Raw genomic sequence first — 20,000 nt, 5'->3', positions numbered from 1 at the left:
AACTTGTTCCCTCTAGTAAAAGTAATATTAGAATATGAAAATAAATCAGAAAAGTCTATCCTATCCAGACCATGTACCAATCTATAGACATATAAACATCTTCCTTTTTGATATATCAAACCAGATAAATTAAAAAAAAAATAATTAAAATTCACCTTATTCATCTCATAGGGGGAATTTGTCTCTAGAGTCTATTCCAAGGGAAGACTGGAATAACCCAGGCGTTAGCCGCAGTGCAGCGCCGCAAATTGAGCTAGGGCGAGGTGACTTGCTCAAGGCCACACAGCGCAGCGGCGGCTGATCGCACTCGGCACCTTTCTGGTACGAAACAAAGACCTTAACACTGAGCCACGCTGCCCCATGAAGATGCGTGCTGAAATGCAACTTTACCACACGCCTTACTTTCAACACGGAATTGCACGTTTTCCAATATATTAGGGCTTTAACAATTTTAGATTACAAAGAGAATATATTGATATGCATTTTTGCACATGTATCGGGAATATAATTTACAAGTTCAAATCATTCACGCGAGCTTACGATGCTTAATCTCAGAATGTAAATGTTGTGGTAATATTAGCAAGATAATCTTTCCATCCTTCATGGATGTTACAAGCGTAATCATGCTTAGTCTCAAAGGCATGTTTTGTAGTTATAATCATAAAAATCAGATCGTAAAAAGTTTGACATAATAAAAAATTAGAATTGAGGTCCTTTACTGCTAAATCCCATGCGTATATGTCGTAAAAAAAGTCACTCGTTTCATGAAATAGAAAAGATACATTTATTTATTCTTTATTCGCCCCAATGTTTATTTCAAGCGTCCATTACGATAAACAAACCCAAGCGTCAGCCGAAGTGCAGCGCCGCAATATGATCACTCGCGTTTATGTATCTTGCTAATGAAAGCAAAACTCAAACAAATGTCGATATATTTTGCACAGGGAATGAGATTAGCGGAAGAGTAGCGTCCCTTGATTGGAAGTCACGAGCGGAAAAGTTATTAGAGAGAGAACGTCATGCTGGTTGTGCGGCATGAGACACTTCACCGAAAGCGAGGACGAGAGAGACGCATGCGCAAAACCATTTTGACGTTCTCTCTGTAGGGTGACGTCCAATCTCTTCCGCTAATCTCATTCCCTATTGTCACTGGAGATGAGTTTATCACAGAATGTCAACACAATCCGACAAAAATAAAAAAAAAGAATGTAAACAAATCAACCCGAAATGACATTTGACCTTTCTTTGGATAAACAAAACCATTAGATAGCAAAACTGACGTTAAGCATTGCATATTGTGACGGGTCATCCGTCATAGGAAGGATGAAATAAAAACCCAAATTATACTCATAAAATATCCATTAGTAACATATTACTATAACTTTGGTAGAAAAAAGTCACATGAAAATGACTTTTTGCTACAAGCTGATGTTGTTTTTACCTTGAATCCTATACACAATAGACACTTAAATAACCACGCCTATAGGACAGTCGTCATTATGTAAACAATGCCAGTGATTGGTAAACATAGCGAACTACTCAGGCTATATTATCGATAGTATGTGTCTTAACAGAAAACTAATAGGATTCAGTAGTCTGATGTCACGCCGCCAGGCAACGGCGGCCATCTTGGTTCTAAACAAAGAAAATCATTACTTTTTATTCTTCATGCTGGCTAGAACTTTTCATTCCCTTTTCATATGCCTTTTGATCAGAATGTGTAAAAGTCAAAACATGATCAAATTTATGGGTTTTTTTTTCCTCTGGATACGCTTTTTATGCTCGCCGGAGAAATATTTCATACGGGCGTCCGCCATTATTCCGATGGTTTAGAGCCAGTGTTGCTAAGTTACCATGCGTCATTAGGAAGGACGTGACGGTAGGACTATTGAATCCTATTGGAAAGGAAACTTAAACGTTTCTAATACGATCGAGAAAATCGTTTGATAACTAGTCACCCATTTGGCGGTATAAAAACAATAACAAGGTCGATTTCATTCACGTTATTGTTTATTAACAACCAACTATGTTTGTCCGAGCACGTTTTGATATGTCAAAAATCGACTGGTTAATTAGCCTAACCTTGGATCATAAACAAAATTAGCCCAAAGCTGCATAACCTTGAGGCTAACTTCCACGTCTTCCTGTGTATAATTACGACGTTCTTGATTTTCTACTGGGCTTCCAAAGATGTAGAACTGGTCCTCTCCATGGGGAACACCTGGTGAGATGAGTTATGTGATAAATACGTTTAATTTTATCGCACCTGACTTGAACAAACGCAACCTATGGAGTAACAAGATCTGGCCATTTATTTTGGCAGCAGGGTTGCTAGATTAACTTTTCAAAATAAAAAAGAAAGACAGGTCATTTAGAATTTGGAAGTGAAGATTCGTTACATCTGCGATACATTGTTTCATTTTAAGTATTTTCATCACCGGTAAAAATCTCAACTTGTATGGCCCCTTTAATTGTAATTTTTTTATAGTATCTGGTTTATCCGTTTATCCCAACAAATTGTCGGATTGAGACCGTTGTGGATGACGTATTTCCTGCAGTACACCAACAGTTGAAGAGCACAGGGGGGACAAGGGCACAAAATCAAATTTTATGAGTTATGCCCCTTAGCATTTTGTCAAAGTTTAATATGAAAATATCAATTTACTGAATAAGGGCACTAACATTATGAAAAAGAGAGAAGGACACATATACATTCACACACACACACACACACACACACACACACATACACACACACTCAAACACAGAAACCAAACTGAAATCTAAAAAACAAACAAAAAGTAACAACAGAATTAAACAAACCAAAACAAAAAAGAAAACCACCCCCTCCCCCCCCCCAAAAAAAAACCCCCAAAAAACAAACCAAACCCCCCCCCCCCAAAAAAAACAACAAAAAAACAAAAAAACAAAAAACAAAAGCAAAAACAAAAACAAACAAATAAAACATCAAAACATAACAAAAACAAATAAAAATAAATAACCAAACCCAAGCAATGTGGAGGAAAAGACTTCCTAAATTCGAAAATGTGTTTTTGTCAAAACAGAGTCCGAATGACATGCGTTTTTTCCCTTCATTGAATGGGCAGAAAACGTTAGATCAACATAAACTCCAAGTTATCACGTTTGTGAGGTCTAAGTATCAAATTGTTTTGGAAGACGAGAGTAGTCATAATTCATCACTATGAGACATACCAATAATAATAATTAAAAAAAAAATAATAATGATAATAATAATAGAATAATAATATTAATATATACTTAATATATATTATATATATATATATATATATATATATATATATATATATATATATATATACATATACATTGTTTATTACACACACACACACACACACTATATATATATATATATATATATATATATATAATACATATTATATATATAATATATATATATATAAATATATATATGTATACGTGTATATATATGTATACATGTATATATATATATATATATATATATATATATATATTATATATATATATATATATATACATAGTGCAATGGATAAAGTCGCTTGAAGTGACAAAAAGTAAAAACTGAAAATTCCCTCCTTTAAAATCACTGTTTGGAACAACGTTCATCTCAAAATGATACTGATTTGAAGGATGCGTCACATAGAAGGGTAGTTAAATGGGTGTTTACATAGGTGGACACATAAAGCTATTGCGGAGTGCCATCCAGTAATTTCCCACATTAGATTTATGGAGCATTTCACCCCGTACTCACCCATCCAGGCAGGGAGAGCCGTGTTCGCAGAAATGTGGCTAAAACGGTACAAGTAAACAGTGCTGTCTTTCACACCCTGAAATCCATCCGCCATCTTAATAGCAGGAGCTGTGAACGTGATGTCGTTAAAGAACTGGGGAGTGACAAAACAGAAGAAAGCAAAAGTGTAAAATGTAGGTTAGTAGTAGATAGGTGACACCATTGGCTCCCATAAGGTGAAAAATACTATTAGCATTTTAAATATTTAATGTTTCTCCCATCCACTTTCAAATTTCAGAAAACTTAGGATACCCTAATTTACTGACGTTCTCTGGAGAAACACATATTTAGAATTTGGCCAGAAAACTCGTCCTTCAAATATGGATTGATTAAGATGACTCATCTTGGCAAAAAATCTCAAATCTGGGACTTAATGAAGTCTCTGCTTTGAGAGTTTTTGCCAAGATGGGGGTAATTTTAATCGCTCAATATTTTAAGGACGAGTTTTCTGATCAAAATATTAAATACGTGTTTTTTAAAGATTACGGCATTTTTTTTTGATTTATTTTATGATTTGGGGCCTGACACTAGAACCACCTCGGGCTTCAAGTTTGTCCTCGTTTTTTAGGTTTTTGCAGCGTCTAGTGAGTTGTCGTCAGTAGAGCTTAAGGTAACTATAGTCCGTTCCAAGTCCCATGCGCACTGAATATCATAAATTCCTCCTGAGTTACGAAATATGCCGTGATTTTTTGCTTGCAGGCTTATATTTTAAGTGACATTACGAATTTTGAACACCGCTAGTGATAGACCAAACAGTTATCTCACAAGGCCGAATTCCTTTGATGTTTTCAATGTTTGCAATAAAATATGACTCAAACTTTAAAATATTTACAGTAACGGTGTGTTGATTGTCTTTCTCGTGGGGGAAATAATCATAACAAAGTTGCATTCAGTGGCGTAGCTCAACAAATAATTTTGGGTTGTTTGAAATAGTTAAATAATAGATAGCATTTATCCAGTACTTCATAACGTTTATATTTTATCTCTTCCCTGGTGGACAACGGTCATATAATACAATGGACGATACAAGCAGCTCGTTAGGTGCTTATACATATTTCGGACAAAGACATTGATGTAAAAAAACAAAAACAAAAACAACAAAAAAAAAAAAACAGGGGGATCCTTGAATTTTTAACTCTATCTCCGATATGCCTTTCACAAAGACATAACACGCGACCAACTGTAGAGCAAGACAACTCGTGAAGGTCGGACAAGACATGTCACGAAATCCCGCTGATCACACATTGCGTACGCTACGTGTTCGCCATTCTTGAATTATGTTCGCTGGAAGGGGGGGGGGGGGGCGCTTTGAAAGTATTCATGTGAATTATCACTGAATGTAAACTTCTTTAACACCAGATTCCACGTAAGTATTGTACACTATGACCTTTCAAAGGAACCGCAGTTTTCAAATACAAGAGATGCATAATTGTGATGACATAAAAATTTATTATTAATTTGACCCCTCCCCTCCGAGTTCCTGGTTGTGAGCCATATTGCTATTTGCTGCATGCCATGAAAAAGAATTCCGCATTTCGCCTCTCTGGAGAATTACTTGTAAATTTTCCTCTGTGTGAAATATGTGCATGTTTAAATCATATCCTTTCTTAAAAAAATATAGCATTGTGGAGAACATTGTGCTTATTTGAGTCAATAAAAAAATTGATACGGCGCACAACTCTACTGAAAGATTTGAAAAATAGAAATGTATTTTTTACAGATAGATAAACAGATAACTTGATTTCCTTTTATAATTTAAAGTCAGTTTGAAAGTTCGTTAAGTCAGATATCATAAAAAATTAACCGAAGACACTAACACACTCATGGCCACACCCTCAACTCTATCTGTCCAGTAGAGTTGTTATTTCCGTTGTGTTGATTTAGCGGTGATCAGTGTTGTTATGTAGTAGTAGTGTGTTCTCATTGCGTGTATGTTTATGTGTGTGCGTGTGTGTGTGTGTGTGGTGTATATTTGTGTGTGTATGTGTGTTTTGGAATGTGGTTGCGTGGAAGAAAAAATAAGGGGGGGGGGGGGTGTCCATCAAGTAGAGAAATTCCTGAGCAAGGGGGGGGGGGGGGGGGTGTTTGCTAGGAACTGTAAGATTGGCTTTTTCAGCAAATCGTGGCATTCATAGTGATATAATTCACTTGATCACATAACGGTATTCGGATTTACAGAAATTTTAAACAAGTTTCACCGATTAACAACATCAACTAATATTACTGCTGATATTACTGTCGTTTTTATGCCATCGATGTGATAATTATTGCCATGGGAAATATTTAGTTAAACGTTTCGGCAAACTGTCAATTGGTTCTGTCTAGCTTCTAGCCCGAACAAACCAAAAGTAGACAGATTCGGGGACTTGATATTTATCGCGTCCGCTTCAGATTTTCATTTGACCTCACATAAGTTAAGTAAAGGGGAGACATTCCGAAAGCTCCTACATCCCCAGTATTCATTCAATTTGTATTTTCACCGTTGATCTTTTGTCAGGCGTTTATTTATTCAATTTGTCATCATATAAAAGCGTTTAAAAACTCTAGAACAAACTTTGATAGATTTGTGAAAGTTTAAAATGTCCTAATTTTACCATTGTTTTGATTCTCGGCCGCCATTTTAATTTGTGAAGTATTGAAGGTCGTGCAAAGCACTCCCAAGTAAAGCGTGGTAAAGACTTGCAACTTATTGATATTGATATCTACTGACTGATAAACTAAAATCATGCCGAATAAAGCATGGCAGCGACGACAAGCACATCGATTAAAATGTGCATCTAATCGTAATCAAGCTAATCAAAAAAATGATTCTGGCGATATCGAATGAAAATAGTTCTTTCCCCGCAAAATTGCGGGCTTTTTACTAGTAGTTAAAAAAATCAGTTTTTATGACTGAAGAAATCACAACAGGATGTTACGCCTCTGGCTTTCAACTATTAAATTGTAGAATTGTTTATGTCAAATGTGTACAAAGTGTACAATTTGCTATGCCATTTTGAACACAGGATGGCAATGTTAGTGAGTAGTACACATGAATCTCATGAAATGTAAACCCCTGGTCAAGCCTTTGGGCGAATTCAGTGATCGTTATCACAACAGAATTCACTGTGCATAATATTGTATTGTAAAACATCAAAATGTTCACTCGTGCTAGACCCTTCATTTTTTATATAGATAGAATGCGCTTGGCCAAGGAGTTCACAACATTGCCATCCGGAAGAAAAACGGACCAACACACAAACTCTGTGTAACCATGAACTTTTATAGTCTGGTTAATACAGTTTAGTGAGAACAACTCACAAACGCGGATGGCAAAAACAAAAACAAAGGCCTGAGTGACGTCATCTTCGAACTATCTATACCGTAAAGAAAAAAAATTCCTAAAGTATGGTACTGTAACCGATGACAAAAAAAATCAACTTAATGTCAGGTACTCACTGTACACATGAGTACGGTGAGAGAATGTGAGTAAAGAGCCTTCTCCAAGGACTACACTATGCGCCGAGCAAGGCTCTAACCCAGGACCTTCCTATCCGAAAGCGAGCGTCATACCACTAGACCACATTATAGCCACACGAAGAACACGCGTCTTGATACTTACGTTTGAATATTCGATCATCTTGGATACAGGGTCAGATTCATTGTGCCAGGGTGTGTAGATGTATTTAACCATGTCTGAAATAATGGAAAGAACCGATTATTTATTGGCTGAAACAATAAAAAAGACAGAACCGCCACCCACTCCCCACACACACACACAAAAAACCCAACCAACCCAACAAAACAAAACAAAACCAACCAAAAAAAAAAAAAAGATAAAATTCCATTTATTCATTCCATAGGGGAAAAGTGTGTCTAGGGTCTATTCCAAGGTAAGACTGGAATAACTCAGGCATCAGCCTCAGTCCACATATTTTCACGTCTGCCAATCGATCATCATCATCATCATCATTATCATCATCATCATCATGATCATCATCATCATCATCATCATCATCATCATCACCACTACCACCACCACCACCATCATCATCATCATCATCATCACCACCACCATCACATCATCATCATCATCATCATCATCATCATCATCATCATCATCATCATCATCATCATCATCACCACCACCACCACCACCATTATCATCGTCATCATCACCACCACCATCACCATCATCATCACCACAACCACCATCATCATCATCACCACCACCACCAACACCACCATCATCATTATCATCATCACCACCACCACCTCCACCACCATCATCACACCACCACCATCATCATCATAATCATCATCATCATCACCACCACCACCAACACCACCATCATCATTATCATCATCACCATCACCACCACCACCACCACCACCACCACCACCACCACCACCACCATCACCACCTCCACCACCATCATCACACCACCACCACCATCATCATCATAATCATCATCATCATCACCATCACCACCACCACCACCTCCACCACCATCATCACACCACCACCATCATCATCATCATCATCACCATCACCACCACCACCACCTCCACCACCATCATCACACCACCACCATCATCATCATCATCACCACCATCACCACCACCACCACCACCATCATCACACCACCACCATCATCATCATAATCATCATCATCATCACCATCACCACCACCACCACCTCCACCACCATCATCACACCACCACCACCACCATCATCATCATCATCATCATCATCACCATCACCACCACCACCACCTCCACCACCATCATCACACCACCACCATCATCATCATCATCATCACCACCATCACCACCACCACCTCCACCACCATCATCACACCACCACCATCATCATAATCATCATCATCATCATCACCACCACCACCACCACCACCACCATCACCACCAACACCACCATCATCATCATCATCATCACCATCACAACCACCATCATCATCATCACCACCACCACCACCATCATCATTATCATCATCACCATCACCACCACCACCACCACCACCATCACCACCTCCACCACCATCATCACACTACCACCATCATCATCATAATCCTCATCATCATCACCAGCAGCAACCGTGTTATATCTCAAACAAAAATCCAGTCTACAACACGTTACTTTTCAGTCCCTTGAATTCCGAGAAGATATGATCTGGCAGAGGTTTCCATAGATCCATACCAGCTGGGGGCATCACGTCTCCTTTCTTTTTGGTTCGGAGGGGAAGCTTCAGAATCTCCTTCACCGCCACGTCAGCTGGGAACAAGAAAAGAAACTTTTGGAACATTTCAAAACGCATTTTATTCCAGCCCTCTCATTGGAAAACCCTATCATTTCTTAGTAAATACGTAAACACGTTGAATATAAATTTTATTCAACGATTGCAGAATATTTTCGCGCATTTTATTGGTGTGAAATAAGATGTCAAAGACAGCTGATTGGTAATTATAATTTTTTTTTTGGTGTGCATGAATACAAATCCAACGTTTTTTAGATTTGGGTCAAATTGTCATTCAAGCAGAAGGAGTAAGATACAAATTATTGTGAAGAGAAGTATCTTACCATTTGGTTACAAAATATCTAATAATCTTACTTAGAGAGGTAGAATAAACGTATTCTTTCATTTCTTTGTATTTTATTAAACTCGTTATATTTTTATCGTGTCATAACACATACTCGCAAGCTCGTTGTGTTATTGGGCACTATAAAAATAATTCGTTTAATAAATACAAAGAGATGAAAGAATCATATGATAATACGTAGATGTCTGCCCCAGGGAACATACCTGTCAAGGAGCCTTCATCGTGTGTGACCCCTATCATGATAGTCTTACAGCTCGGTTGGATATCGACCTCCTTCACCATTCTAGACATCATCTTGTTTGGGTGGTCCACCACATACTTCCCTGCGACCACTGGCGAGACGTTGTAAATCTTTTTCTTGTACTGTCAAGGGTGAGAATTAAAAAAAATGATATGTGAAATTTGTAATAGTGTAGCCTTGTGTCATGTTATGTAACAAAAAAATAAGCGATTTTAAACTCAGATCAATGAGAATTATCGCAAAGCTTTGGCTATTAGGGTCCCGATAGCTCAGTTGGTAGAGCACTCTCCTCACACGCAAAGGGACCAAGATCGATCCCGGGTGCAGTCGAAATTTTATTGACCCTCCTGTTCACCCAAGCAGTGAATGCCTAGCTGAGTCTGTTAGATTTGGCGGAAAGTACTTTGCGATAGACTGGCGTCCTATCCAAAGGATAGCAAGCAATTGCTATTGTCCGTTTCACGCGATAGAAACCGGGATAAAGTCCGGCTCCATGGGCCTAATGGCTCTGAAGGACTACATTTAATTTGGCCATGGCGGTGTCTTCTTGGGTAAGGTATTTCACTGACGTGGAATGGCAGAATGTACAGATGACCTGCACTGCACTGTTGCAATGGACAGCTCGTTGCATATACCCTGAATAAATGAGGCATTATGTATCTGTAAAATTATAAATCGTGGTATATAGATAGTAGATATAGAACTGAACAAGTGTGTATGAAAGGTGCCAGACAATGCAAGAAAGAAAAATACAAGAAAAAAACCATCCCCAAAAAAACAGTCGACCTCGACTGAGGATCGAACCTCAGACTTTCTAATTACCGGTTAGACGTGCTACTATTACACGTATTGACGTAATGGTTTTTAGTAATATAATTATAAGTACGTCAAACAACGGAGATTGGATTGTTCTGGTTTTGTCCTAGCATCGGAGCAGATATGGGTCTCCGCTAGCAGACGGCAGACGGCAAACTTAGACAGAACACAATAGAATTTCCCATGATGCCTTTTATCTAATCAGAATTTGCCATTGATTGTAAAGAGTAACACTTTGCGTATCAATCCTGTTTCCTTATTTGTATCCCATCAGAGACAGCCTACAAGCGGAAATACGCCTTTTGTAAACTCTGATATTCTGTAAAATCAACATTATGAAGATTCCACAGTTTTGGCATTGTTCTTTAACTTCCAGAAGCTCCGGGTTTGAGAGAATTTGCAAGGTTAGGTCATATCTTAAATCCGTCTTTTTTTTTTGTACAGCGGCACACATGATTTCTAACCCATGCCAAACCTACCTCCAGTGTTGTGTTGGTGAGTTTTTCAGCAGCCATTGTGAGCAGACATTTAATCGTGTCTTCCTTGTTTCTGTCCGCACAGTCAAGGAGTCTGAGATTATTGCGACGCCGTCTTTCGTCTTGCTCCTCGTTGGAATCGAACGTGACAGCCCAGTCAGCAGTAGGAGATCCACTCATCAATATAGCACTTTGAAACAAACCTGAAAGTGTTCGAATTAACCATCTCCTTACCACCATAGGAAAATCGTCACACTCGTTACGATCCAACTTGCACTTTTATCATTCAGATTTATTTTGTAAATCACACAATTTAAAGAAAAAATGTTTTATTATAGCTATAAAAACGTGGCACTGTGTTGTAGAGTTCATTTTGCTGACCAATATTATGCAAAGAATGTATTTGTTGCTTTTCTGTTTGAGTAAGAAAAAACTATTTTTGTGTTGGGTAGGTGTGAAATTTTGCGGAAAATTCTGAAAATGGCTGGTAAGTAAAGGGTTAAAATGGTTTAGATAACTTAACGCCAGTCCCTTGATTGTAACACCTAAGGGACACAAAAGGGGGTTGGGTCCAAAATAAAAATGGAGGCGCTCACTGTTAGAAGAAATGAAAATGACCGGCCTCACCTGGGAAGCTACCACAAAGATCGTCAAGGACAGAAGAAGATGGCGGACGCTCGTAGAGGCCTCTATGTTCCACAAGGAGTGAAGAGGGGTGAAGTAAGTAAGTTGGAAAGTTAGTAAATAAGTAAGAAAGTAAGTAAGTAAGATATTTTAAACTCTCGCCGAAAAGAGCCAAGATTTTTTTACTTTCCACAAGTATCACTGTGGGGTGCTCAAAATATCAAGTTGGTCCAAGCCTACACCCATCATAACACAGACATTGCAATCTCATTGAGGTAGGTTATTCCTATGAACATGAATGTAAATTTTCTTCTACATAGATACTACTGATAGGCTAAACGTAAAAGAAGTCATCCAAACAATACCATGTCCCTTATTATTAAAAAACCCCACTAATTTGGGAACTGATCTTATGAGTACTTAAAGATTGTCACAAAGTAAAGACTGTTACTTCTTAGTGGTTGAAGCTATGGACTAAATAGAAGAACCCCCTCCGTAAAAAATCCCAACAAAAATACAAAGACAAAAACAAACAAATTTAAACAAGACAAAACTAACTAAAAAAACCCAACTAAACAAAACATTAAGATTAAAAGATGCATAACAACGAACTAGTATGTCACGCTCACCTTTAGCCATCGGGGACAGCACGTGGTGACCTACATCAACAGCGCCTGCGCTATGACCTTGAATTGTTACTCGGCCAGGGTCACCACCAAAGGCGGCGATGTTGTCCTTGACCCAATGAAAAACCAAGTTCTGATCGAAGAGTCCGTAATTTCCCATCAGACCCAGTTGTGGCATGTAGAGAAACCCTGAAAAAGTTTCCATAGGGAAGATAAATTGGCAGTTGGAAACGTATGGGGAAGTCCAAGGGACCATCAGAAACCAAGCAGGTCGTGGGAACATCGAACCCAAATGGTCGTGGTCGCATCCTCTTACTTCCATTTCAACAAATCCAAACTAAATGCTCCCTTTTGATAAGATTCGATTCGATGATGATGAGTATGGTGTTGATGGTGATGATGATGACGACGACGACGACGATGATGATGATGATGATGATGATGATGATGATGATGATGATGATGATGATGATGATGATGATGATGATGATGATAATGATGATGATGGCGATACTGATGATGGTGATGATTGATCTTTGAGCTCTTTTATATAGCGCAATATCTACGAGATGTGCTCAAAGCGATGTACAAGGGCTCCCTGGCCAACAGCAACATTTAACATTTAGGACGGGACAAGACGCTGTTAGGCAATGTTACAATCTATTCGGACAGACACAACGCTGTTAACGGCCAGGTACTCATTCTTGCACCCGAGTACGATGAGATATTGTGAGTAAAGAGCCTTCTCCAATGACTCAACTATGCGCTGAGCGAGGCTCAAACCCAGGACCTTCCGATTCGAAAGCGAGTGTCATACCACTAGAACACATAGCCGCCGCATGATGTTGATGATGAGCAAGAAGAGGTGGGTAATGAAGAGGAATTCTCATAGAATATATAACGATAAAGTGTAAAGTTGGTAGGGAAAATAAGAAAACCAAGCACGAACCAAAAGATCCCATTCTGTAGTTGAATGTAATGACAATGATGTTCCCCGTAGACGCCAAGACATCGCCATGGAACATGGCACCCATCCCCACCATATTGGACCCCCCGTGGACGTGTATCAACACGGGAAGGGGCGCCCTTTTCTGAAGAAAAACATTGGAAAGAAAGGGAAATAATTCACATCGATTGTCCTCCTAATAGGACAGAGAAGTTATGACGTCACACCTTCTTATCTTCCGGCTCTCAACTCCACCCTTTGAAAGTGCGTCACAAGTTCTGCAGTACAATGAATAAACAATGAATATGTTACGTATTGAATCATACTGTGGCATAACAATTTTACGAGCGGAATGTATAGATATAGTATGCGCTTGGCTGTGTAACATGAACATTTATAGTCTGGATAATACAGTTAAGTGAGAATTGCTCATAAACGTAGATGGCAAAAAAAAAAAAAACAAACAAAAAAAACAAAACAATAGCAAAGACCCGAGTGACGTCAACTTCATTCTATCTATAGACAGAATCTTTGGATTGTGAGGCGTGAAAGAACTAGTAAGGATGATCTTTATTGACGACTAACATTTATTAAGACGAGAAAATAAGATACAATCATTCTGAAATCAGAAGATCAGACGCACAAGGCAGACATCCATTCCTTTGGTGAACTGGTTTCACGCTTGACACACTAAGATGGCCAACACTCCAGTCTCGGAGAGAGAACGCGCGCATACATCTACTTCACAAAACAGTCAAAAGCAAACAATCAGTCATGATAAACATCATAATCTACATTAACAATTGGATTCAATAGTATGATGTCACGTCGCCCAGCAACGGCGGTCATCTTGGTTCTAAACAAAGAAAATCTGTATTTTTTATTCTTCATCCTGGCTAGTTTTCATATGTCTTGTGATCAAAATTTGTAAAAGTAAAACATGATCAGATTTATAATGTTTTTTTTTCCATCTGGATACGCTTTTATGCTCGTCGGAGAAACATTTCATATTTCATATCGCCATTGTTCCGATAGTTTAGAGCCAGTTACTAAGTTACCATGCGTCATTACGAGGGGAGTGACGTCATGACTGTTGAAGCGTATAAAAAACAGATACTCAACCAGACTTCATCACACCAACAAATTCCACCAGCCGTTTGCAAGAACAAAAACATACAAATGTAGCTTTTTTCTTCGAACAATGAACAATACTTGAATGGAACAAATTAACGCTTGACATTAATAGACATCACAGACCCAACCTTATTTCAGCACGTTTCCCACATATATATTGCATGAAGTTGACGTCACTCAGCTCTTTGTCATTGCTTTTTACCATATGCAAAAGTAGAGTTTAGAGAAATACGCTTCAACAATCATGACGTCACTTCCCTCGTAATGACGCATGGTAACTTAGTAACTGGCTCTAAACTATCGGAACAATGGCGGGCGCCCTTATGAAATATTTCTCCGACGAGCATATTATCCAGAGAAAAAAATAAACATTATAAATATGATCATGTTTTGACTTTTACACATTCTGATCACAAGACATATAAAAAGTTCTAGCCAGCATGAAAATAAAAAGTACCGATTTTCTTTGTTTAGAACCACGATGGCCGCCGTTGCTGGGCGACGTGACATCAGACTATTCAATCGAATCCTCATTAAACTGTATTAACCAGACTATAAACGTCCAAGGTTACACATAGTTTTGTGTGTTGGTCCGTTAAACTTCCGGATGGCAATGTTGTGAGCTTCTTAGCCAAGCGCATACTATCTAACACAAAAAACACCGGGAGGATTGATAGGTAACATTAATGTGTATAAGATTTGCGGTGATGGGCACAGTGTGCCTTTTGCATCTTATGGCCTTGAACTTCTTATGTGATTGGAACTAGTATTTTGACGTCATACTTTTGTTCCCTACTGTTATAAGAAAATTGTAAAAAACTGACGAAAACACATTTATTTGCATCCCACCACCTCCCATATGAATACTAAGCTTCTAGAAGCTGTTGTGTGTTTTTAAATAAGCATTGAACAAAAGTGAATATTATAGGTAGAATGAACTTGACATCACTCAGATCTTTGTTGTCATTTTTTGCCATCCACGTTTATGAGTAATTCTCACTAAACTGTATCTGTTAACCAGACTATAAACGTTCAAGTTTAAGCATAGTGTTGTGCGTTGGTCCGTTATACTTCCGGATGGCAATGTTTTGAGTTTCTAGGCAAAGCGCATACTATCTATAACAGCTTCAAAAGAGAACTTAATATCAAACACGGAACAACAAAAATAATACAAATTATGTCGACCAATAAGAATTCAAAAACGTGTGATTATTTTCTGGCAAGATGTGCATAATACAGTTCTGCAGTCAGTTCGTATTTAAAGTGATAAAATGAAGTCATGCTTGTATTATTGGTCGAAGAAGGCTGTTGAGACCGAAACGTTCCGTGTTTGGAATTTTATGTTCTTTATTTGAATCAACAACAACGCACAACAATGAGGTTGAGATATTATGGCGATATTACAATCTTTTTTTTCCCCCCCGACAGAGACAACGCAATTAATGGTCACGTACTGATTTTACACCCGAGTACGGTAACAGAACGTGAGTAAGTAGCCTTTCCCAAGGAATCAACTATGCGACGGCAGGATCCTAACCCTCGACCTACCATTCCAAAAACGAGTGTTATACCAAAAGACCAAATTATCGTCGCACATGGTTCTGATTCTTCCTTGTCCGAACTAGCGACCACCTGAGCTCTAGCCCTTCGGTTCATGGTTCTGACAGGGATGTCGGATAAAATTATATATTTGATGTAACAATCTTGCAGCCTACATAACAGTGATATCATAATGTTATACAGATAACGCCAAAAATGGATGGTTGGAGCGTAACTAATCATCGACCAATCAAACATTCACTGCCAATTAACCAGTAGATTTTTGACCAATCAAATCATGGAATTTGTGACACACTTTTAAACGATGTCGGACAAACATAGTTGATTGTTTATAAAAAATCACGTGAGTTAAATCGACCTCTCTCTGATCATTGTTATTGTTTCTTTTCAGTCAAATGGTTGACTAGTTATTACAATTTTCTCTATCAAATTATGAACGTTTAAATTTACACATTGTTTTCTGTGTTGGTTCTATTTATCAAGCGGTAGAACAGTGGGTATTTTTATCTAGACACGACGTGCCATCGAAAGTAAAACCAGTGTCGTTCGCTCTGTATACCAATCACTGTCATTGTTTACATTATTATACTTAGGATGGCTATGGGTCTTTGAGTCACGGTCGCCGTTTGATATCAAGAGCAAAATACTTGATCTTAAAATTTCGAGTAAAAAATAAAACCAATGAGAGGTCGAAATGTTAATTCAACTGTTTAAAATGCACGATAATTAGATTCAGTAGTCTGATGTCACGCCGCTCGGCAACGGCGGCCATCTTGGTTCTAAATAGAGAAAATTATGTCCTTTTATTCTTCATGCTGGCTAGAACTTTTCATATGCCTTGTGATCAGAATGTGTAAAAGTCAAAACATGATCAAATTTATGTTTTTTTCCCTCTGGATACGATGTTATGCTCGCCGGAGAAATATTTCATACGGGTGTCCGCAATTGTTCCTCTAGTTTAGAGCCAGTGTTACTAAGTTACCATGCGTCATTAGGAAGGAAGTGACGTCACGACTGTTGAAGAGTATTGACGTGATTTTCCAAAGATAGAACGAAGTTGACGTCACCCCGGCCTTTGTTATTGTTTTTTGTTTTTTGCCATCCGCGTTAATGAGTAGAAACTGTTTAAGGTTACACATAGTTTTCTGTGTTGGTCCGTTATACTTCCTGATTTCAATGTTTTGATCTTCTTAGCCAAGCGCACACTACCAAGAGTGTATGCACTGCATGTTGATTGAATAACTCGAGATTCACGCTATAGATAGAACAAAGTTGACGTCACTCAGGTCTTTGCTGCTTTTGTAGTCATGAGTAATTCTCACTAAACTGTATTAACCAGATATTCAATGTTACACATAGTTTTGTGTGTTGGTCCGTTTTTCTTCCGGATGGCAATGTTGTGTGCTTCATAGCCAAGCCCATACTATCTATAGATAGTATGCGCTTGGCTTAGGAGTTCACAACATTGCCATCCGGAAGTAAAACGGACAAAGACACAAAACTTTGTGTAACCTCGAATGTCTGGTTAATACAGTTTAGTGAAAATTACTCATAAACATGGATGGCAAAAAAAATAAATAAAAAATAGCAAAGACCCGAGTAGTGTCAACTTCGAACTATCTATAGCTTGCCAAGCACAGCAACACGAGGTCACGGAGGAACAACCAAAAGCTTGACAAGCATAGTTACAAAAGGTCACGGGGGAACCATCAATTGTGTACTTTAATCCTAATATTTATTGAATCATTCAGGAGTGAAAGCCTTGGGCAGGGAAGTGGTGGCAGCCGGCTTGCGTCATATCTTACCTTTGAGGTGTTATGAGGCACATAAATATTTAGATACAGACAGTCCTCACTCATCCGCCCGTCGTACTCAGGGTTGTGGGTCCGGATGTAAACGCTCTCCATCTTCTCTTGGATACAAGCAGGTGGGAGGGTGGTGGTGGGGAGGATGTTTTTCCACTTGGCAGGCGGGACTGGGTTCTGGTAACATTCAAAAGATATTAATATTGTTATTAATGGTTGTATCAGTTCTTATCTTTAAAAAAAACTCTGAATGATTGTTGATGACAGTTGTTGAATTTCAGTCCTGGTCAACCGATAAAAATATTGAATATAAAACTAATAGTGACGACAACTGCAATAATGATGATGATGATGATAATGATGATGATGATGATGATGATGATGATGATGATGATGATGATGATGATGATAATGATAATGATGATGATGATGATGATGATGGTGATTATGATGATGATGATGATGAAAATGATGATGATGATGAAAATAACATTGATAATAACAACAAATACGATGACAGCAATTATTATAGGTTTCTAGTATCAATCTTGTATCTGTATGTTTATGCATATGATTCATCTTTCTATCTATAAATCTATTTAATCTATTCCGCTGCCTTTGTCTTGATTTCAACAACCACAATATTTAACACATTATGTTTTCCTCCTAACGTTTGTAGGATTATGAGGAATCTGTACCGACGTGCACATGTTTGCAGGTCTGATAACCGAACATAATTTTATGGGCTTGATTTAACATTGTTGTAATGGACAGTATTTTGCGTTGATTTGAGACAACAATGGGCCCATAGCAATTTGGGTTATCAGACCTGCATAGAATTACACGTCGACCTTACCCTACAAGTTCTGTTTTTTTGTGGGAGGGGGCATTGCTTTTTAATCGTCATTTTACCTCCCCCTCCCCATCTTAAAAAACAGACATTGTTACCAACCAACGTTTACATGTACGCAGGTCTAACATCTGAACCCACTTATGGACCTAGTTTAACATTGTTGTAATGGACAATATTTTACGTAATTATTTGAGATGTCCATTACAATAATGGGCTCATATGGAGTTGGGTTATCAGACCTACAAATAAGTGCACGTCGTTACAACCCCAAGCCTCAGGGAATATCTAAATTAGATTTCATATGCCAGGTTCATATAGTAATTTTTGCCATGAAAACAACAAAAGAAAATGTCTTTGAAATAGACCAAATACGCTTTATATCACCACGAGGACAAGATAAATAATCGTTATAATATATAGAGGAAACGAAGATGACGTCACTCAGCTTTTTTGTATTATTTCTTGAACAACCGGCTATTGAATAGTTCTCACTAAATTTTATCAATCAATCTATAAACGTTAGAAGGTTACACATTGTTCCATGTGTTAATATAATTAATTTGTCTAGCGGATGCTGTGGGAATTTTCCCTAAACGCATAACATCAAATAATGCCATTGTTTACATTCTGACACAAACATTGCCACTTATGTTTATAAGATTTTTGTGGCTAAATACATAAAAACGTCATTTGGACAATCTGGCAACTTTCAGCTCTACAAAAATAAAGCGACTGTTGCATGATCTAAATCTTTTGTGCCTGAAGCTGTTTCTTCATCAGAATTCGAGTATCGATGCTCTATCGTCTGTAACTTGTTTTCTTATAAATATTTGCTTTAGATTTGAACGTTGTTTGTGTTGGAAATCGTCTATCTTGTCCTGACAGCAGGTGAGCTCGTACAATTAAATTGATTTACGATGAGCTTAGATTAGAATTGAATATCAGGTAAATTGAATACAGGTGAACGATTGTTATCGTTGCCAAGGACGAACCCCCCCCCCCCCCCTTCCCCCTTTTGCTGTCTATTGTAATCTACTGGTGATGTAACAAGAACACTGTCGTACTCTGGAAATATTAATAAAACGATAAGTATTGAAATGTAAGCTCCAATTATCTATTATACGAAGACGGATACTGTGGACGTTTGTGCGGCTATGTGGTCTAGTGGTATGACACTCGCTTTCGGATCTGAAGGTCCTGGGTTCGAGTCTCGCTTGGCGCATAGTTGAGTCCTTGAAGAAGGCTCTTTACTCACATTCTCTCACCGTACTCAGGTGTAAAATGAGTACCTGGCAGTTAACTGCGTTGTCTCTGTCCCAAAAATTGTAATATCGCCTGACAGGCTTCATGTCTCGTCCTAAATGTTATGTATTGCTGTTGGCCAGGGACCCCTTGTAAAGCGCTTTGAGCACGTTTAGTGGATATTGCACTATGTAAAAGCTCAAGTTTTTTATCAACAAAACACGATGAATGAAACACTAAGGACGAATGAGTTGTGTGTGAATGGCTT

General features: G+C 38.2%; 1 protein-coding gene across 3 annotated transcripts in view; it reads right to left on the bottom strand.

The window, feature by feature from the left end:
• Window positions 1-20,000, bottom strand: part of LOC144963188 (cocaine esterase-like) — a 37,622-nt gene that overhangs the window by 1,916 nt on the left and 15,706 nt on the right. For 2 of the 3 annotated variants that reach the window (XM_078896915.1, XM_078896914.1), the window contains exons 4-12: window positions 17,638-17,814; window positions 13,142-13,283; window positions 12,196-12,381; window positions 10,946-11,145; window positions 9,613-9,772; window positions 8,949-9,083; window positions 7,413-7,486; window positions 3,773-3,905; window positions 2,083-2,221 (exon numbers count right to left, since the gene is read on the bottom strand). In XM_078896915.1, the coding sequence (XP_078753041.1) occupies window positions 2,083-2,221; window positions 3,773-3,905; window positions 7,413-7,486; window positions 8,949-9,083; window positions 9,613-9,772; window positions 10,946-11,145; window positions 12,196-12,381; window positions 13,142-13,283; window positions 17,638-17,814 (1,346 nt within the window). The remainder of the gene's footprint in view (window positions 1-2,082; window positions 2,222-3,772; window positions 3,906-7,412; window positions 7,487-8,948; window positions 9,084-9,612; window positions 9,773-10,945; window positions 11,146-12,195; window positions 12,382-13,141; window positions 13,284-17,637; window positions 17,815-20,000) is intronic. The other variant, XM_078896916.1, reaches the window with a different exon arrangement.

This window comes from Berghia stephanieae, chromosome 1 (assembly GCF_034508935.2).
Source record: "Berghia stephanieae isolate SIO BIC M18660-M18661 chromosome 1, UCSD_Bste_1.3, whole genome shotgun sequence".
Taxonomy (NCBI): Eukaryota; Metazoa; Mollusca; class Gastropoda; order Nudibranchia; family Aeolidiidae; genus Berghia; species Berghia stephanieae.
Note: the sequence above shows the minus strand (reverse complement) of the source record. Positions and strands in the feature narration are given on the sequence as shown.